The sequence below is a fragment of the Sinocyclocheilus rhinocerous genome, unplaced genomic scaffold, assembly GCF_001515625.1.
Source record: "Sinocyclocheilus rhinocerous isolate Xijiao unplaced genomic scaffold, SAMN03320098_v1.1 scaffold2083, whole genome shotgun sequence".
Classification (NCBI taxonomy): domain Eukaryota; kingdom Metazoa; phylum Chordata; class Actinopteri; order Cypriniformes; family Cyprinidae; genus Sinocyclocheilus; species Sinocyclocheilus rhinocerous.
In genome coordinates, this window is record NW_015666157.1 from 540,941 (window position 1) to 562,492 (window position 21,552).

Consider the following 21,552-nt stretch of genomic DNA (forward strand, 5'->3'; position numbering starts at 1 on the left):
CTAATTGAGCCAAAGACTTGTAATTAGATCTCAGGGCCATCACTGTCATTGGCCACTAGGGGTCATGACACAGGTTACTCAGAGGCCTTCTAATATTATCCCTCACATGATCACCCTATTTTAAGTGTGGAAACTTGTCAGAACCAGATGTTAGTAAACAAACACACACAAGGCTAGGTTTTACATATAAAAATAGTTTATAAACCATGCAGGCAGGATATATATATTCACCCACAACACACATTAAAACAAACAAAAAGAAGAGATCCCAAAAAGAAAGAAAAGGGGAAAAAAAAAAAGATTATCCATTTGTTTTTTTTATAGCTCAATTGTACACTAAAGATTAGTCTGTGGTCTTACACTGGATATGTACACATGGTTAACCCATAACCAAAATAAATACAGGATACTCGTATACATGTTTTTAAGATAATGATAAATAATATGAAACCTTCTCTGTAAAAGGCAGTAAGCAAGCATGTGGAAGCGTAGGGTATGGACTGGAATCTTTAAAGGTCTGTGTTGACGGATACCTCACTACAATCTGATGAGAGCTCTGGGAAAGGTTCGCTACGTTCCACTCCGTTTCCCAGAGTTTGGGCCCTTTTAGAAGCAGTGGATATCAGATGGGTGAGCAGTCTGTTAAAAACAACATACAAACATATTGCACACCTCTAGGAGAGAAAAGCAGTCTTTAATCTGGACACTTAAAATCATCTGAGGAGTGAACTGGAGCACCACTGCCAGGACTAAACTGTGCAAAATGGTATAACGCAAGGCAGTGTGGTGAAAGGGAGCCTCTTAGCATTTATTTTTCATGCCCGTTTTTGTGCTGGTATGCAAGAATTCAACAGACCTGAGTCCAGTGTGTAGCCTTGATACCTTGATAGCACTTTGTGCATTTGGCTGCATGCAACAGTCAGTCTTCTGCACGCGACGCACACACTCAACTCAAGTTGAGTCTCCTCATCCCTTTCTTGAAATCTTAAAGGATCACCTAAAAGCTTCTCAATAAATACATCACTCACCTGTCGTATGAACTATGTAACAACAATCTTTCCATAAAATATCTCAAAATAACGTCCTCTCGAAGAAACCCATGACTTTTGTCTATTGTGCCATTCATGAAGCCATTATGGTTTTTGGCAGCTGTTTTAAAAACCATCTCAAGGTCCTCATATTAAAAATATAAGGCTCAAGGTGCCATACTGATAACGGGTTTTAAAAAGTTAACATGGAGGTAGTGGAGCAGGGCTTAGTGGGCACAATCAAGCTCTCCATGAAAAGATCCAGCCACATTTGTTTTTTAGCATAAAAAAAATTTTTTTTTTTTAAATCGACTTTTTTTTTGGACCAGGCACTGGCGATATTCAGGCACACAGAGCTCCCGCTCTCTCGACTGTCTTTGTAATACTCTTAAATGTATGCTTTCAATAAAACCCCCAGTTCCCTGAACAACAACCCCCTCCCCATCCGTCTGAAGCTGTGGAATGAACTACGTGTGGTGGACCTCGTGGAACATCAGTTCACGTGGGATCTGTGTCTCCGGGCCGTATAGCTTGGACGCTCGCCGCTCAAAGGCCGACACCATCTGCTTCACGACCTCGTCGAAGAAAACGGTGGCCAACTGAGAATGCAGGAGCGAGCGGAACTCAAAGGATATCTAGGGACAGACAGAAGCAGGGAATCAACATTTGGTAGAAATTTCACAAACTGATTTACGAAAACTGAGTTTTACTTTGACATTTAAAAAGCTAGTGTTCCATACGTAAAACCCTTTCAAGACAGACCTAACATAAGCTCTAAGGTTGTTAAATGATGGTACAAGCTTGTGTGAAAGTCAATGTGATGACTTATAAATAACATAATTACAAAAAATGTTTAACAGTCAAACTCTAGAAGCAATGGAATTGATTGGTGGATCTTGTTTCAGCATTGCAGCACAGTTGATATTACCATTAAATCTTCCAAGCAGTGTGTTTTTGTAGTATAGCATAATCAAGATAAAACTCTGATTCTTTTTACAGTATTAGTAATTCTTCATGGGATGAGTAGATCTTTTATATCCTCATAATAAAAGCCCACTACACAGCCTTTTTAAAAATGTTCAAAAAATTTCTGCTTTGAATCAAATGTGGTAATTCATAAATGTTATGGCTCATCTCAAAGGACTTTAAAGGGTTAGTTCACCCAAAAATGAAAATTAGGCTGCGTTTTACTCAACTTATGAGTTGCATGCGCAAAGTCGAACTCATACGTCATTCCCCCGGAACTGCTTCTGTTTACAACAGTGAGCGCAAGCTAGATTCAAGTGATTATTACGTTTTGAATATGGATATTTTTCTTACAAAAACACATCGATTCGCTACAGAAGGCCTTTGTTCACCCCCGGAGCCGTGTGAGACACTTTTTTTTATGGAAGGGCGCTTTTTATTTCAGGTCTTTTGGACTGAAGAAATGCAACACCCACTGACTGAAATGATAGAGCTTGAAAGATCAAAGACAATTTTTAATATAACTCCGACTGGATTCGTCTGAAAGAAGAAAGTCATATACACCTAGGATGCCTCGGGGGTGAGTAAAACGCAGCCTAATTTTCATTTTTGGGTGAACTAACCCTTTAAGACTTTTCAGAAATACAAGAGAAAGTGAATGGAACTCAAACCTCACTGGTTCTTAAGCTCAAATCTGCTTGCATGATATATGAGAACAGCTTCTGTGTACCATATTTAATGGAGGGACAGAAATCTAAGGTTTCATTAAAAATATAATTTGTATTTGAAAAATGAAAAAAAAAAAAAAAAGTCTTAGCTTGGGTGAGCAAATGATGACAAAACTTTCTTTTTGGGTGAACTACCTCTTTAAATATAAGCAAGAGTATTAGTCTTGGCAAGCACCCTTAAATATACTTAATATTAATATTTAATATTAAAGTTTAAATATACATCGCATTCCAGCTTCACCTGAGGATGATAAACCAGACTGTGCTTGTAATACTTACAGCAAAGTCTAGGGTGCATGTACGGGGGTAGCCAGGAAGACCAGGGCTGAAGCGCCACACCGTCTCCAAGTGATTGAAAAGTTTTCCATCAGAGCAAGATGCCTGAAGATGCAAAAAAGCAATGGAGTTAAAAACGACTTTCAGCTCATACACTTGATTGACAACACAAGTATTATGAAGTATTGGTCTGCCATCAATCTATAAAATAGATCTACTTAAGAAAATAAAGTGATGTACATACCTTGACTAAATGCGGGCGAACTGTAGTAACGAGTGAGGTGTAGTTTTCTACCACAGGAGGGAAGCCCACAGCCAGCTTGGACTTGCAAAATCCAGAGCGGCGGAATATAACGTCTGAGCGTTTGCACCAGGGCACGAACAGCAGGTAGTCTTCTACTTTGGCCACAACCTCATACATTTCTTGCATCGAGTACCTGGATAATACAATGGTGTACTGTGTGCAAATGACATTAACAACAAATTGTTTAATTTTTGTTTTGGGAGTTCTTAGGGGGATAGGATTTTTCTATGCAAGTAAGTAATCATTTAGCAGACACTTTAACTCAAAGTGACTTACAGTATACTGAATACACAGGAGTAATCCAGGGTTAAGTGTTCAAGGGCACAATAGTAATAGCTCAAACTTTCTGATTACCAGCCCTAAGCTTCAGTCATTATGCCACAACACAGACTGCAGTTATAGTCAGAAGAGTGCAATGAGTGCAGAGTGCAATATTAATTTAACTTTGGAGTCGTGGCAGCTCATAACCTCACTGGATGCCTTAAATATATCTCATCACTGTACAGGTGTGACCCAAAAAAACAAAAAACAAAAGGTTGTTGCTAAAGTTGAGAATGGATTTAATGTGCTTAAGTTTCACGGTCTCATTTTGGAGCATTTGAAGACCTTCACGTTAAAGATAACAGATAAGATACAATAATCATAGAAATGACTCAAGTCCCTCAGTGTCTGCTTGTTAGCCACAATCCATCAAATATGATCTTTTCAAAAATGTTCTGACTATATAGGTGCTCAGTTTAGTTCCTGGATATGCATGTAGTCATTCAGTACATGATTTTATGCAAAGCTACAGAGTACTGAAGGTACATTTATTATAAAGACTTTCCCCTGAAGTAATGTAGGATTTAGTGTGAACATTTAGGACATTGTCTCTCTGGAGATCCACCTTCCTGATCAATTTCCAACCTAGTCTCAGTCTAGACAACATGACCACCGACCACCATACTAACTGACCACCTCATGTGTACCACACACAAACACCGCAATCGTAGCCTAAAAACCTTTTGGATTAACTGGCTTCTACTTAATTCTTGGCAGTCTGAGCTCAACATTCACCTGAAAATGAAGCCATGTTTACAAGGATGCTACAACAAGGCTTTTGAGGAAGAAATCACTGGATTTAGCAAAATCTCTAAATAATACCAAGAGTTTTGCTTGAAGCACTAAATGTTAAGGACACAAAGGGAAATTAAGACTAGCCCTTGAAGACCTTTCCTGCATCAGAATATGCACACTTTCCTCTGACACAGTATGCAAAAAAACCTGGATAATTGCATGTTCTCAGATTTTAAAGTGTGAAGTGGACATTACTATTACATATGGTCAAGGTAACTATTAAATTAAATAAATAAATGAACATCAAACTTTTAAATAAATGTAAAAAATAAACAAATATAATTAATTAAAAGTGTGAGCTAGGTGTAAGTTAAGGCGTTTCAAGTGTAAGCAGCCTAGTTGTTTAACAACAACCAAGTGAGTTGTTTTGGTTGTTGTTAGTATGTCATAGGTCAAACAAGTTTGTCCCAGAATGCATTTATGCTATACACCTGCATAACTATAGACAGGGGTGCACAAAAGTTTTCAGCCTGGTTCTCATAAGAGAGCCTGGAGATTTGGTTTGGTCCTCACACTGCACATAGTGTAACCCATTAAATACAACTATAAAAAAATAAATTAATCAGTGATAATATTGTTGCACTTTATTTATTTTTATTTTTTTTAAATAAAATAATAAAATAATAAAGTGTCATAATACTATTATATTTTGAAATAAAAAGGGAGTATTAAATACAAATACAAATATTTTATAGTAAACTTAAAAATAAAATGCTAATATTTACTTATATATGCTAATTTTTTAAAGAAGAATTTTCATCATTTTCAAACTTAAAATCAGCAGGATTTTATTTTGGCGGGTTGCCGGCAAGTAAGTATATGCGCTTCCGGGTTTAGCGCTGCCTACTAAAGCGCATCAGTGAATGAAATGTCACAGTTTTGCATTGTGCTTTGAAAACGGCAGCGGGTAGCCTATATTTATTTATCTATTCAGTTTGAATAGAAATCTTATACAGTATTACAGTTTGTCGATCTAAAATGTTAATTGTGCATTAACAGCTGTCAACCATGTCGGTACGCAAATGCGCTGTCAGAACTTATATTTACACAGCGCATTTTTTTATTTTGGTCGCGCATGCGCACCTGCGTACCACTTATTTGCACCCCTGACTATAGAACATACTTCACAGACCGTAGACAAGTTCATCAAATTCAGTATGTGTACACGCGCTGTATTACTGCTGGAAATAAATTCTGCAGGACAGCTGATCTGGACTGAGCCCTCTGCTCTAAAATTTCAGGCTTCAAAAGCCCAAGTAACTTGTGATGACGTGTGTAACCGGTACAGATCCATACTCCAATAACACCAGATACCTAGAAAGCTGACACCAAATATTATCCCCATGCCCTGTTACATAAACAACATTTGCAGGGACACTGGGGCTAAAATTAGGGGTGCTCTGATCAGGATTTTTGAGGCCGATCACAGAAAGCAGAATCTGCCGGTACCGATCACCGATACCGATCTTTTTAAAGCCTTCTTTTTATCATTTATAACTATATATAGTGATACTCCAATCAGGATTTTTAGACATTTATTCAGGGCCTGAATTTCATTTTTGAAAATGGGGTGAATTCCCCTCTTAGGTGTCTCTTGTGAGAGGGGAAGCAGCTTTCACACAGGAGTCCGCTACTGATCCGTGCACTGCCGGTCTGCAACCGTGTACAGTGAATGCTTTAATCCATTAACATGAGCGCAGGAAAAAATACGCACCACATATGCACTGCAAACTGATTAATGTGAACCTGGCGTTATGTGTGTGCGCTGCGAGTGTGCATGAGCGCACGGTCTCCAGGAGAGGACGCGAGCGCTGAATGGTTAAACACTGGTAAGGATTAAAAAGTAATGCAATTTATAAACTTTAGTGACGATGTGACACTGCCTCGATTGTGCAAGTGACAATTCCTGTGTCAACTGTGCAGCTCGCTTATAGACAGACGCGATGTGAAGCCAAGAAATATAGCATTATAATTATTTCACCCGCGCCGGACAGAGACTGAGACGGTGCCGCTGCATGTAATGCCAAATCTCTCACGGCAGCGTCATCAGCTTGAGATCGTTTTTTTGAGATCGATTTAGAGACCGCCGATCGATCATCCCAACGTGATTATCGGCCGATAGTGATCGGTAGCCGATCAATCGTAGCACCCCTAGCTAAAATAATCATGGGCCTCAATAAAAATGGAAAAAAAAAAAAAATAGGAACAGATCATGCACCATATCCAATTTGGTTGGGAACATACCCAATAATACGTCTTTCAGAGTACTCCTTTCTCTTGTTAAAGGACTCAGAGAAGTTGAAGAAGCTCCTGGCTGGAGCCACCACAGCATGACCCGACACAGCCCTGAAGAGGGGCGGCACCCGGGTCATCAGAATCCCACATGAAGACAGATATCTGTTGACAAAACAGGGTGAAAGTATGTCATTCAGCAACAGCATAGACACTGTATGAGACTTTGTGTACTTGTAATGATTTAGGCCCTATTTGCTTGTTGGATGTCTTAAAATAGCAGACGTCTCCTATGAGTCAGATAAGGGCAGAGAGAACCCATGAACCGCACAGATAGCTGTGTGCAATTAACAAGATTAGGACTCTTAAATCAAGACAAAGCCTTTTATACAGAGGATTATTGAAAATTACTCTTTGGCCTTAATCTAAAGCCAATAACATGTCTTTTCAGACTAAAAAAAAGAATAGACTACTGGAAAATTGACAAGTTTCGTCCTTTGTGGGCCACACACAAACATATAGTGCAATCACTCCATTTATTGAGGTAGTTCAGTGAGACTCAGTCTGACGAATCCTTCATTGAATCACTCAACACTCACTGAACTGCTGAAAAGTTATCATGACTTTCAGTGATATTTGCCTCAACTTGAAGCAAGTTTTGTGTAATTAAGTTTGTGTTGGTGAAACTTAAAACAGAATCTTAATGACTGGTTGTTCATATGTTAATAAACTGTAAAATTATATTTCAACAACAACAACAAAAAAAAGTATATAAAATGGAATTATTTAAGAAACACTTCAATATGCACATCCTCTACTAAACTTGAGGCATCCCTAACATACAACTGAACAATCTGTTCATAAATTATATTATAATTCTTATGAGACACTCAACTGAAGATTTGAGTTGGCTAATGATGGCTGTCAACAACAGCTGAGTTAACAGAAACCTAAACTCTAAAATGCAAACAGAATGTGATAAGAATGTGTTGCCTAGACATAGTGGCATTGAATTTACATACAATACTCTAAATGACACCTTTGTGCAAACTGTACATGCATAATAGTGTGTACAAATGTAGGATTTAAGGGTTTTCTGTATTGTCTTCTTTGCTATTTTCTGGCTAATTTAATTTACAAAGGCTCTGAGTGACAAGCTTTTGAAATGCTAAAGAGGAGCTTAAAAAAGCCAACTGTGATGCAACCGGCCATACAAATTAGACCACACAAGCAATCCACAATACCAGCTGTTGTGCATTGGAACATGTACTTCTTCATTTAAACAGTTCATCATTAACTACAAAACTTTATGAAGCAGTGCATTCATGCAACATGACCAGGGTTAAAGGAAATATAGGATAGGCATCCCATGACATGTTCACCTGCCCTCCATTTGTCAAGACACAAATCATAAGTAGAGCGTAATCACTGACTACCACAACCAAGTCAAGGGCAGTAGTAACACCCCATCCCGTTAAAATGTGTCTGATGCGTGTCGGATCAATCACACACACATATCTGAAACGCAAGGGGATGAGGCCTTGCTCTATAAATGGCACAATATCTCCTCAATGGAAAGAGTGGCAGCCAAATTCATTCATGTCGGCACAAGAGCTGCCAAGAGCTGTCAAGAATGGCGTAACTGTGACAGCCGACGGTGACAGAACAGTCACCATCAGACACTTGACATGGCCTTATGCCAAGCAGTTATAGCATTTGGCTGCCCAGCACTTGGTTGGGGTACACCATGTCCCTAGCCACAGGTGACGAACGTCACAGCTCGGCTTGTGACGTCACATATGCGGCAGACTCCTGTAAATGCATACCTGCAAAGGTGTTTGGAAAGAATTGCTAATGAAATCATTTGTACTATGCACACTATATATGTACATGATGGGTGCCAAAATTTTCTTTTGCATTTCCCTAATAAAAATCATTCGATTGCATTTGATCTGCAGCTATCTTAAATAAATGAATAATTCTGAATAAACACCAGCTGTATGCAGTTGGAGACCAGCTTTTCCCCAAAAAAAAAAAAAAAAAAAAAAAAAAAAAAAAAAGTCCTACCGTTTTGTTATTTCCCCTTAAAAAGCATTTGGTTGCATCGGAGTTTAAAGCGACTTTAAATAAATAAATAACATAAATCTGAATAAACACCAGCTGTACGCAGCTGATGAAAGTTATTTTTAAAAAAAATAAGAAAAGCCTTTAACAGATACACCTGGTCCATTACATAATATCGTAACCTTGCCACTGTCACTTATTAGGCTATCTGGCAACCAGTTATGTGACTCCCTCCCACCCCCTCCTAAAGTTAGTTTTTTAAACACATTTATCTGAGCACGTCATACTTTTAATATATTGTTGGACGATAAATAAAGGCTTTATTGACACAAATTTGTCATGCTGGCCTTAAATTCGCTACACTTGTAAGAGCGAAACTAACCGTCCAACTATCGAAAGCAGCTCGCGAGTTACTTCACTTAATCACTTCGATCTTCACATGAGCGCACATAGACAGCGCGAAACATTAAACCGACGTTAATTACCTCACTCCATTCCTGCCCGGTGTTTCTCGACTGGCTGTGGACGGTAAGTTTCTGATACACTCCGCTACCGCTCTTCTCAAACACCGGGAGCCTCTCGCCATCTTCACTTCACCTCTCTTTGCCTCCCCCCGTCGAGAACTCTTTTCCCGTCTCGAAGACCAGCCTTCTCAGAGACCCGCCCTAGAATCTCATTGGCTTAGGTTGCTTTTCTTGGTCTCTGATTGGTCCATTCTTCCGTCCGTCACGTAGTTAGCCTACTGACGTAAGTGTTTTAATTGTGAAGAGGGCTGCGTGCGCAGAATTGTCACGGGATGCAAGATTGGGTTGCCCAGGCTGCTCGACCTACAGTGCATAGTTAGTAAAGGTTACAGCTAAATTTGTTTGAGGACACAATGTAAAAGGATTAATAAGTTTGAAAAAGATAAAATACGGTGAAAAACTTGGTTTGGAGGAAATACCTTATTTAGTTTTAAATGTATATGTCTGCCCCTTATATATTGTTGTGAATTTTTTTTAAATAAAAGAACAAATGCCAACAAACCAAGTAATGTTGCTGTTAGACCTGAAGAAAACAGTAACTCTCTTTTAACAGTATATAAGGGGCAGACATATGCATTTAAAACTACCCCCCACCATGGGTCCACTATGGCCAACAGCGAATATATTGTGCTGTTTAATGCATTTGAGACGTTGTGTTTTCCTCAGTGCATAACTGACAGTTATATTCCTCATCTGTAAATGTTAGAAAGTCATTTTGCTGTCAGGAGTGGGCGAGGCGCGAGTGAACGAGCTCTGCTGCGCGCATGCGCACTAAACAGATGGAGCGCAATCGAATAGGAGCGCAATAATTCTAGGTAAAATATACATTTTGCTAAAATATTTGTTGTTGGACATTAAATGTGACACATGTGGAATTTTAATTCTAAATATAAGTGTATTTTTACGATAGCAGTAACTGTAATTCAAATGTAAGCTGGCTAATACAGCCCTAATTAAATAGCTCAAATTAGTTAATGTGTATTCCTCTTATCAGTTAAAATGTAGTCTGTTTTCTATTTTTTTTTCTATTTCATTTTTAATTGTGTTTAATTTATGGTGTTGACATCTAGTCTTTGTGCTCTGCGCATGCGCATTGTTTGTGCCGCAGGGAATGCGTCTGCGCGTTCTCGTAAGCGCAGCGGAGTCGGATGTGCAGTCAAAGGCCTTCCGGTACTGAGGCTCACACAACAGCAGGAAAATGGCGCAGATCGCCAAAACACATGACGGTAAATTCATTTTTCAAAGATTATTGAAGAATATATCGATTTTTGTAGTTTATGTCTACATTGCATTTGGGGTGTCTGTTCTTTTGTAGTCCTAAAAAGTGGAATTAGCGAGAAAAAGCAGAATGAGGCCAGTTTGAGGTGGCGAATAGAATATGGCGTCTGATCGTTGAATCAAACCTGGCCGTGGCGCACATGACAAATATTAACTAATATTCTATCTGGAAATTCGTCTTGTGGTTTATAGCATAGTTAGTTGTAACATTCATTGCAGAAATACGTATTAGTCTATAGACAGTTTATCTGTTTTTATTGCATAGAGTTTGAATGTTAAAAATACGCTGGTTGAACGATTATGTATGGAAACCAAAATGGCGTTGCAAACACAGACCAGATCGTTACCCGTATTAGGTTGTTTATCTGTATAAAAAAAATCCAATTGAGTGGTTGTTTCTGTTTCTCTGTAGAATTATAAATTGTATTCATTGTCTGTTTGTTTGTCGTGCTTATGTAAATGTACTTATGTGGATAATTGTTCAGTTTCTCGCCCCTCTAACGAAGTGTTTATATTGTGCTTGTTTACGCACTCTTTTTTTATTAGTGGATCATGCTATGCATGTAAAATTGTATTCTAAAGCATGGGTATGTGTAACTGCACTATGTGGGTGTGTAAATGTAATTTATGAGGCGTATATGAATTATCGTTCACCTGTTTATAGGTATTTTGGTGTTCTGATCTCTGGTTGTTGTTGTTTTTTTTCTTCTTCTCTTCTTAGACATTGAGGCTCAGATCCTGGAAATCCAGGGGATGAAAGCTGCCCTGGTGGAGGGAGCTGAGCAGGGGGTTGGGCTTGATTCCACTGGATATTATGACCAGGAGATCTATGGAGGCAGTGACAGCCGCTTTGCTGGATATGTGACATCAATTGCTGCCAACGAGCAGGAAGATGTAAGTGATAGCATAATACCCTAAATAGTTTTAGAAGAGCCCATGTCAGCATGTGTAAGTACTGCATGAAGGAGTTTCTAAACCTAACTATTTTTATTTCAGGATGATGATGAAGATTCGTCCACAAGTCTGCTTGGACAGAAGAAACCTGGATATCATGCACCGGTTGCAATACTCAATTCCATTCCTCAGTCAGATGAGCAGGTAATTAACAGAGATTCCATCTTCAAGCTCCAAACCTTTTTAATGAAGCTTAATTTTTTTTCCCAGATGCATTTGTTGAAAGATATAAAAGCTAACTGTCATCATACAATATTCTTTTTTTGCCCATCCTGCAGTATGATCCCTTTGCTGAACACAGACCACAGAAGATTTCAGACCGTGAGGACGAGTACAAGAAACGCAGACAAAAGATGATCATCTCCCCAGAGCGTCACGACCCATTTGCTGATGGTAAATTTTACACTACTATTCTCCTCTCAGTTTATTTTATCTGTCCATGCCGATCAGTATTTACTCTTCTCATGAAGTTCCGGTCCAGACCAGTTTTGTTTTTGGTTAACCCTTCGAACACCACCCAACAACTTGCTCCCTGGATTCGACTGACCTGCAAGACTGTCTTAGTAAGACATAAATCTTTTAATGGGATGTGCTGAGAACCAGTTATTTTTGATTCAGAGTTTTAAGTGAGTTGGGCAGCAAAGGTTTTGGGAGACAGTTGGTTGGGTGGTGTCATTTGTCCCATCAGGACATAGGTTGCAGGTAGGTGTGTTGTTCGAAGGGTTAATGTACTTTTTTTTGTGTGAAACAGGCAATACAATAGTCAGACACATCAAACAGACACTTTTTATTGAGTTTAATAATGCCAGAGGCTGCAGTGCACTTTGTTGTGCAGTTACTGTCAATTTTCTTTTCACTTTTCTCTTGTTCCATAATATACTCTATATATTTACCCAATGGCATGTTGGCTAGACACCCATGATGTGTCAAAGTTAGTAATGTTTCCAAAAAAGAGTGGAACTCTAAATAATCTTGAGCCACTTCTGGACATACTTTACAATTTACTGTGCATATCGCTTGTAGTCTGTTACAAAACCTAGTGAAGCCAAATTTAACATCCAATAAAATGTTTTCCAGCCATTTTAGTTTCTTTAAACATATGGCCTGTGGGTGCTCGTACTGGTACAAATTAGCAAGGAGTTTAGGAACTTCAGAACATGTTGCAACAGGCTGCACACACTCAAACTGCACCAGATGGGGTCAGGTTATGGGAGGGAATTGATTCTGGATCAGACAAAACATCTTGCATGTAGTCCCAGACAGAGGAAGCTTTACAAAACTGTTGTGTAAATATATTTCTATTTTATTATCATAAAATAGAGATATATCTATTGAAGAATCTGTGTACCAAGATTCCACAGGCCCATACTAACTGTCCTTAATTTCTCTCCTACAGCAGTACTGCTTTGCCAGTCCTGTCTGCACTCTCTTAAGGGTGCAGCAACTCGTCCTGTGTAGGTTATGGTCAACAAAAAGCAGCGTGTTTAACAGATAAATCAAGACCGTAGTTGGTAGTTTTGCTCTGACGTGAGGCCAGAGGGTCTTTCAGGGGAATCCACCATGGTTTCACAAAACAATTTTTCTTTTATTATTATGAAGTTCTATATTATTTTTAAAGCCTCATCAAGGACACTTTTCTCTTCTCAGCTTCATGTCCTCCCTTCTCATTTGAACTTTTCATACCAAATCCATTGTAGATGTATTTATATTTTTTTAATGAAATTAAATGCATAAGTATGCACAAGTGTGCATTTTTCCTTAATTTGTTTCTGATTCAAATTTATTTTTTAAAGATTTTATTAGAATTCCCCAAAGTGTTCAGTGTCTCTGGCTGCAACACGTATAGAACAATAACTGATAGTACAATTTTGCAAAGTCGTTTTTTTTTTGTGTGTGTGTTTTTAAAATGAGTTACAAGAGCAGAACAGGTGGTATGCTATTGTGTGTGTGAGTTCAAACCCTTTTCCAAAGTGTTACTAATGGTAAAGAGAAATTTTCTAGGCTTCTTTTCTGCCGGTTGAAGTCTGACTGCAGAGGGACCCTTGGCACTGAAAGTGTACGTATTCTGGAGAGCGCAGCCCAGGACCCTGCATCAGTGATGGCTATATCCTCTCCTTATCTCCTCTTAAAAGCAACAGAAACCTCTTTGTACCTGCCTGTTCTTAATGTATGACTGTATACTAAGAGTGCTTAGCTTTTATTGTCTAGGGTTGTTTTGTGTTATGAGAGGATAGTAATTTAAACATTTAAGGCCATCTATTCAGGGACAGTTGACTCTAGTGCTTTGTGTGTGAAAATGCTGGTTTTGAGACTTACTTAGCTGACCGTCTCGCATTTTGTTGGTGCTCTTTCGCATAGGGGGCAAAACGCCGGACCCCAAGATGCAGGTCAGGACGTACATGGATGTTATGAAGGAGCAGCATCTGTCCAAAGAGGAGGTAAATAACATTGGCTTTTAGTGAAACTGTAAGATGTTTGTGATTAAAAAAAAAAAGGTAAATTAAGAGATGTTCCTATTTGACCAAAATATTCAATGTGTTTTCTCCAGAGAGAGATCAGGCTGCAGATGCTAGAGAAAGCAAAATCTGGAGAGCTGAAAGCAGTGAACGGCTCTGCTGCATCTCAGGCTGCTGCGGCCAAACGCAAACGACGCTGGGACCAGACAGCTGACCAAACCCCCAGCAACACCACACCCAGAAAAGTGTCCAGCTGGGACCAGGCAGATGGAGGTGCCGAAGTGAGTCAATGTTCTTTAACAGCTTTAGGGCTGCAACTAACGATTATTTTAATAGATGATTTCTTCAATTAATTTGAATTAAAAAAGCCATATATATATTGCTAATTATATATAATATAATATTGCTATATAATATTGCTAATCCTGTTCTTCTCTTTACCCAGACACCAGGACACACACCTTCCAGCAGTCGCTGGGATGAGACACCTGGCCGTTCCAAAGGTAGCGAGACCCCAGGAGCTACTCCGAGCACCCGTATGTGGGAACCCACACCAAGCCACACCCCAGCTGGAGCTGCCACGCCAGGTCGAGACACCCCTGGACATGCCACTCCTGGCCACGGAGGGGCCACTTCCAGTGTGCGCAAGAACCGCTGGGATGAGACACCAAAGACAGAGAGAGGTCTTATATTTTGTCCAGTTTGTGGTGCATTCACTAACAGATATTTAATGCACAGTGATTTGAAATCCTTTTATTTTGTGTTTCAGAGACACCTGGTCATGGAAGTGGCTGGGCTGAGACTCCACGTACAGACAGAGGAGATGAGTCAGTGGGTGAGACGCCCACCCCAGGGGCAAGCAAGAGGAAGTCAAGATGGGATGAAACACCAGCCAGTCAGATGGGCTCTTCAACTCCTCTGCTCACCCCTGGAAAAACCCCTCTGGGCACACCCGCTATGAATATGGCCACACCCACTCCAGGTACTGGACCGATGGTGTTGGTTGTTTCTGTTGTAGTTAAAAGTGAAAGTTGCTGTAAAGTTTTTAATGTTTGCAGGTCACCTGATGAGCATGACTCCAGAACAGCTGCAGGCTTGGCGCTGGGAGCGAGAGATTGACGAGAGGAATCGCCCATTGACTGATGAGGAACTTGATGCCATGTTTCCAGAAGGATACAAAGTACATAACTTTATTTTCTGCAGAATACCATTACTTTCTGTCAGAAAATTAATGTATTGATATTTTGCAATTGCTAACTTTTTCATCTGCCATTTTCCCTAGGTACTGCCCCCACCAGCAGGCTATGTACCCATCCGCACCCCTGCACGTAAGTTAGCTGCCACCCCCACCCCCATCGGAGGCATGACTGGCTTCCACATGCAAACAGAGGACAGATCTATGAAACAAGTCAACGATCAGCCCTCCGGAAACCTGCCCTTCCTCAAGCCAGATGACATCCAGTACTTCGATAAACTGCTGGTAAGTCCTGTGTACACCAGGAATCCCAGGGTTGTGGAAAACCTCGAATTTTCTGGATGCTTTAAAAAAAAAAAAAATTAGTCTTTTAAAATTTTAGTCTTTTATTAGAATGTTGTATTTTTAATAATAATAATTGTTATTATTATTATTAAGGTTATAAACATAACTTTAGTATTTGTAATGGTATTAATAAATAATTTGAATTCTAATAAGATTTGTACATTTTATAAAGAAAATGTGAGTGGGTGCTTGCCCTGGCAAAACTTGGCACTAGGCAGTTACTTGGGTCTTCTGTGTGATTGCTAGAGAGCCAACTCCCATGTCTGTACAATGTTCTGGTGCTGAAATATGGCTTGTTTATATTGATATACAGTTGCTAGGGTCTGGATAGGCAGTTGGCAGAGTGATAGAGACTACTTGGCAATCTGAGTCAAAATAGTCCACCTCCATGTCTCATCCAGAGATGTGGCCCATTCAGTTTACTATATGGTTGTTGAAATATGCTTAATGATTGTTAGGGCATGGCTAGACCATTGCCAAAATGATAACTAAAGCCTACTGACAGTCTGAGTCAAAAGAGAGCCCAGATGTTCACGCTGATAGCCTTGTGGGCAGCGTGCCGACATACAGGGATGTTGCATTCTTTGTGTCCCTACTTCGAGTCCTTTCGTGGGCCTTTCCCGATCCCATCCCCCTCACCCTCTCCCACTTCACTTCCTGTCATTGCTCTACTACTGTCCTGTCAAAACAAAGACAAAAAAAAAGTGAATCCAGAAGTCACTATGGTGTAATATACAGGTGCTAGGGTGCTCTCAGTGGTTGCTATGTCATTGGTCAGTTAAGCCCACCCCCATGTCTCTGCAATGTTCTGATCCAGAGATGTCTTGTTTCATTCCATTCATGGATCTGTGACAGACGCTGGAGGAAATTTGTAGAGAATGAAGTTTTTGAGATGATAATAGTGATGCTTTGCTAGCACCACTAATTATTATTATTATTATTATTATTAGGAGTAACAGCATTAGTGGTATTATCTATAAATATAACTAACAAAAATATTTATGAATCAATTATTAATAATAATTATTTATAATAATTTAATTATTATAAAAGTATGATTTTAATTTGACCAATTGTCCAATCTTTGTTTGCAGGTCGAAGTTGACGAGTCCACACTCAGTCCAGAAGAACAGAAGGAGCGCAAGATCATGAAGCTGCTCCTCAAGATCAAGAATGGAACACCTCCTATGAGGAAGGTTAGTATCCTCTCTCACACTTGATGGACTATAACACAATCTCGCAAGGATGATCTCTAACTAGCTCTCTCCTTTCAGGCTGCTCTTCGTCAAATCACAGACAAAGCCAGAGAGTTTGGTGCAGGACCCCTCTTTAACCAGATTCTGCCATTGTTGATGTCTCCTACACTGGAGGACCAGGAGCGTCATCTCTTGGTGAAAGTCATTGATCGTATCCTCTACAAACTTGATGACTTGGTTCGACCATATGTCCACAAGGTAAGCCTGCATTGCATATAAGCATTCATTTTAATACTTGGGTGGAAAAACGTATTAACCTTTCATGTGTCTTTTCTAACGTTCCTGTTTGTTCTTACAGATTCTTGTGGTGATCGAACCCTTGCTGATTGATGAAGATTACTATGCTAGAGTAGAGGGTAGAGAGATCATCTCCAACTTGGCAAAGGTAAGATGGTTGTCTGTAAATAATAAATGTCATCTGAGGTCGATAGCAGCATCCCAGCAGTTGTTTAATTAATCTTTACATTTTGTAGGCCTTAATCAAATCTGCATTTCTCCATTAACAGGCTGCTGGTCTGGCCACTATGATCTCTACCATGAGGCCTGATATTGACAACATGGACGAGTATGTGAGAAACACGACAGCTCGTGCTTTCGCCGTTGTAGCGTCTGCCCTGGGCATTCCATCTCTCCTGCCTTTCCTCAAGGCTGTTTGCAAGAGCAAGAAATCCTGGCAGGCTCGTCACACGGGTATCAAGATCGTACAGCAGATCGCTATTCTCATGGGTTGTGCTATCCTGCCCCATCTCCGCAGCTTGGTGGAGATTATCGAGCATGGTTAGTATGGCATTGTGGTCTCCATCTTTCTATATGTGGGTGTACAAAAAGTCTTTTTTCATTGTCTGCTATGTAGGATCGTCTCAAACTGTTGTTTTTTCCCCTCAGGTCTCGTGGATGAGCAGCAGAAAGTGCGAACCATTAGTGCTCTGGCTATCGCTGCCCTGGCTGAAGCTGCTACACCATACGGTATTGAGTCCTTTGATTCGGTGCTGAAACCTCTTTGGAAAGGTATCAGGCAACACAGAGGCAAGGTGAGCATGTGTTTGGTCAATGGAATCTTGACGTCGTTTTATTTGCACTGTTTGCTTTCAGACTTACTTTTTGGGCTGCAAAAATCTGGGCTCAGATTTTTAGTAAATGTTTTTAACAATATTTTTGTGTCGTCTCAGGGTCTTGCTGCCTTCTTGAAAGCCATTGGATACTTGATTCCTCTTATGGATGCTGAATATGCCAACTATTACACCAGAGAAGTGATGCTTATCCTTATTCGAGAGTTCCAGTCACCTGACGAGGAAATGAAGAAGATTGTCCTCAAGGTGCATTAAAAACTATTCAGAAGAATTAAAAATGTAATCTTTCTAAAACATTTTAGGCTAAACTTTTTATTATTTTTTTTTTTTCTTGTACATTCCAGGTGGTGAAGCAGTGCTGTGGCACAGATGGTGTGGAAGCCAATTACATTAAAACAGAGATTTTGCCCCCCTTCTTCAAACATTTCTGGCAGCACAGAATGGCGTTGGATAGGCGCAACTACAGACAGGTATGTGAGATCATCAGATAATTAGAAGTAACGTTAACCATGAGTAATATGCATTTAATCTCATTTGTCTTTTTACTTGTATAACAGTTAGTGGACACTACAGTGGAGCTGGCCAATAAGGTAGGGGCAGCTGAGATTATCTCCCGTATCGTGGATGACTTGAAGGATGAAGCTGAGCAGTACAGAAAAATGGTCATGGAGACCATTGAGAAAATTATGGGCAACCTTGGTGCCGCTGACATCGATCACAAACTGGAGGAGCAGCTTATTGATGGAATCCTGTACGCCTTCCAGGAACAGACCACTGAGGTGAGTTATGGACTTTGCTGCATGTTAAATATCCTGCTGCTGTTATATGATCATCTTACATCATAATCTCGCCTGTATCTCCAGGACTCTGTAATGCTAAATGGCTTTGGCACGGTGGTAAATGCTCTGGGTAAGAGAGTTAAACCATACTTGCCTCAGATCTGCGGTACAGTGCTGTGGCGTCTCAACAACAAATCTGCCAAAGTCCGTCAACAGGCTGCTGACCTGATTTCTCGCACAGCGGTGGTCATGAAGACATGCCAAGAGGTGAGGGGTGCATTATGTACATTTATGGACTGGTTAAACAAAATACTGATACTGCTTACTAATGTATATCTTGCTTTTATATTTCCATGTAGGAAAAGCTGATGGGCCATTTGGGTGTGGTGTTGTATGAGTATCTGGGAGAAGAATACCCAGAAGTGCTGGGTAGCATTCTTGGAGCCCTTAAAGCTATTGTCAATGTTATTGGTGAGTGTCGGTCAAAGTGCTTCATTACTGGTGTTTGCTATTGCATCTAAGCCCTAGCTCTTAAGTATTCAACTTTGCCGCAGTTTTTTTCTCTACATTTGTACAACCAAAAATACTCTGCCAGAACAGCAAAAAAATTGTTTTTTCTGATTGATGTTTATTTTGGAATCCTTAAAAATAATTTCAGTGCATCATATATTTGAGTTATTTCTACTGCTTTGCTTTCTTTTGAGTATAATTAAGTATGTAAATGTCCCGTTGGCAGGTATGCACAAGATGACACCACCTATCAAAGACTTGCTTCCACGTTTGACTCCAATCTTGAAGAACAGACATGAGAAGGTGCAGGAGAACTGCATTGATCTAGTGGGCAGAATCGCTGACAGGTCAGTTCTACAGTTCCCTGCAGAATTCGAGCTATTAACATTTGAAATATTCTGATAATGCCTTCTAAACACATCATCGTGTCCTTTGCAGGGGTGCGGAGTATGTGTCTGCCAGGGAATGGATGCGCATCTGTTTTGAATTGCTAGAGTTGTTGAAAGCCCACAAGAAGGCCATCCGCAGAGCTACTGTCAATACTTTCGGCTACATCGCCAAGGCCATTGGGTAAAACACAAAATCCTTCTCAGCAATGCAGAATGTGTCAGGTTTGATAACGTTGATTTTTAATTTCTGTTCTTAAATCTCTAGTCCTCACGATGTGCTGGCCACGCTGCTCAACAATCTGAAGGTGCAGGAGCGTCAGAACCGTGTGTGCACAACGGTAGCCATCGCTATCGTGGCCGAGACATGTTCGCCGTTCACCGTGCTTCCTGCGTTGATGAACGAGTACCGTGTTCCTGAACTTAACGTTCAGAACGGTGTCCTAAAGTCTCTGTCCTTCCTGTTCGAGTACATCGGTGAAATGGGCAAGGATTACATATATGCCGTCACACCTTTGTTGGAGGATGCTCTGATGGACAGGTAAGCTGGGAAAAGAATGACTGATTTTCACAAGAGTGTTACCACTTAAAACATGCAGATTGTTTTCAGTAGGCCTCTGTAACTCTGTATTTGCTCTCCATTGCAGGGATCTTGTACACAGGCAGACAGCCAGTGCTGTGGTGCAGCATATGTCTCTGGGAGTGTATGGCTTTGGCTGTGAAGATTCTCTCAATCATTTGCTCAACTATGTTTGGCCAAATGTCTTCGAAACGTCCCCTCATGTTATCCAAGCTGTCATGGGGGCCCTTGAGGGTCTGCGGGTGGCAATTGGACCCTGCCGCATGCTGCAGTATTGCTTGCAGGTACATTTTACTCTTCCAGCATGGAATCTGCACACTTTATATAATGTTTTTTTTTTTCATTGACTTGTAAAGATCTAATGGCCCAATGTTTTTTTTCTCCCTCAATAGGGTTTGTTCCATCCTGCTCGCAAAGTGCGTGATGTGTACTGGAAGATCTACAACTCCATCTATATCGGCTCCCAGGATGCACTGATCGCACATTATCCTCTTGTCTACAATGATGAGAAGAACTCATACGTTCGCTACGAGCTGGAGTACTTCATGTGAATATAACTACCCTTACATGTGCACTCTCTTTTCTCCTATATCTGTGTCTAATTCATGGTTTATAGGACTTGGTCCATTTTTTATGTTCTCTGGTAGGTTACAACCAGTACCACAAATTCTGTGGCCTAAAATTTATTTCTTATTAAAGAACAGAAAAATGTCGAAAAAAAGAATCTGTTAAATGTGACGCTTTTTGCTCTTTGGATTAGACGTTTCTGTTTTTACGGCGTGGCACCATGCACAGTGACAGTAAAGATAGAAGCAGAGTTTCTGAGGAATGTGATTTATCTTCAGTAATTCTTTTAATTAGAGACTTGTGTCCTGATCGGTCTCGCTCAGTCACACATCTGTTCTTATTATAATGTTGCTTAGTTTGGCTGAATAAACATTTGTGTATTAAAAGTCATTGGTCTCCTCTGTCATTTGTTTTATCTGTTTAGCACAACCAAAAGTAATCCTGATTTTATTCTATCTACACTTTCAGTATTAAAATCCTCTCAAATGTCATCTAAAAAAAAAAAAAACAATCAAGCTTCAAATTTGCAAAATTGACTGGAAATTTGAAAATCAAATCCGATTGGGCTGCAGTGTGAACTAAGACCTTTTAATCAGTGAATATTTCTAGCTTTTACCTGTAGTACAATGCATGTTAAACCCAAGGAAGGATCTTGGGTTAAATGCATTCATTATATGAGATTTTGTTTGCTTATTTCCCACATTCTGCTTAGACACAACAGAAGATGTAAAAGGAAGATTGTCATTTGTGATTTTGCACAAACATGAGGGTCCTGGAGTTTCTCAGGCTGAAACAATGTGAGACCATACTTTAGAGATTTTCAGACATAATTTATCATTTTTACATCCACCCTTTCAGATAATATTTGCTCTTTTCCATGAAGTCAATTGGCTGCTTTATCGTGGAATGCAGTGCTTGTGCTGATCTTGACAATCTTG

General features: G+C 39.9%; 2 protein-coding genes across 3 annotated transcripts; one reads left to right on the plus strand and one right to left on the minus strand.

Moving 5' to 3' along the window:
• Positions 1-1,321: 1,321 nt before the first annotated feature.
• On the minus strand, positions 1,322-9,349 carry LOC107731759 (coenzyme Q-binding protein COQ10 homolog B, mitochondrial). The gene is made up of 5 exons (XM_016542928.1): positions 9,200-9,349; positions 6,663-6,815; positions 3,243-3,435; positions 3,002-3,103; positions 1,322-1,663 (listed from the first exon to the last, which is right to left on the minus strand). Exons 1-5 carry the CDS (start codon positions 9,298-9,300, stop codon positions 1,496-1,498), a joined length of 717 nt encoding a protein of 238 aa, XP_016398414.1. The 5' UTR covers positions 9,301-9,349; the 3' UTR covers positions 1,322-1,495.
• A 1,012-nt stretch (positions 9,350-10,361) lies between these two features.
• On the plus strand, positions 10,362-21,004 carry LOC107731751 (splicing factor 3B subunit 1). 2 transcript variants are annotated; one of them, XM_016542910.1, is made up of 25 exons: positions 10,362-10,464; positions 11,238-11,410; positions 11,513-11,614; positions 11,749-11,863; positions 13,829-13,908; positions 14,019-14,207; positions 14,372-14,609; positions 14,696-14,908; positions 14,985-15,106; positions 15,209-15,406; positions 16,561-16,662; positions 16,741-16,920; positions 17,021-17,107; positions 17,229-17,499; positions 17,608-17,753; positions 17,892-18,038; positions 18,137-18,262; positions 18,350-18,571; positions 18,656-18,838; positions 18,931-19,042; positions 19,308-19,428; positions 19,520-19,651; positions 19,736-20,008; positions 20,115-20,331; positions 20,440-21,004. In XM_016542910.1, the coding sequence occupies exons 1-25, from the start codon at positions 10,437-10,439 to the stop codon at positions 20,596-20,598; spliced, it is 3,936 nt and encodes a 1,311-aa protein (XP_016398396.1). In that variant the 5' UTR covers positions 10,362-10,436; the 3' UTR covers positions 20,599-21,004. The 2 variants fall into 2 exon arrangements, with proteins under 2 accessions (XP_016398396.1, XP_016398397.1); XM_016542911.1 differs by lacking the exons at positions 10,362-10,464; positions 11,238-11,410; positions 11,513-11,614 and having other exon boundaries at positions 11,776-13,526.
• The last annotated feature ends 548 nt before the right edge of the window (positions 21,005-21,552 follow it).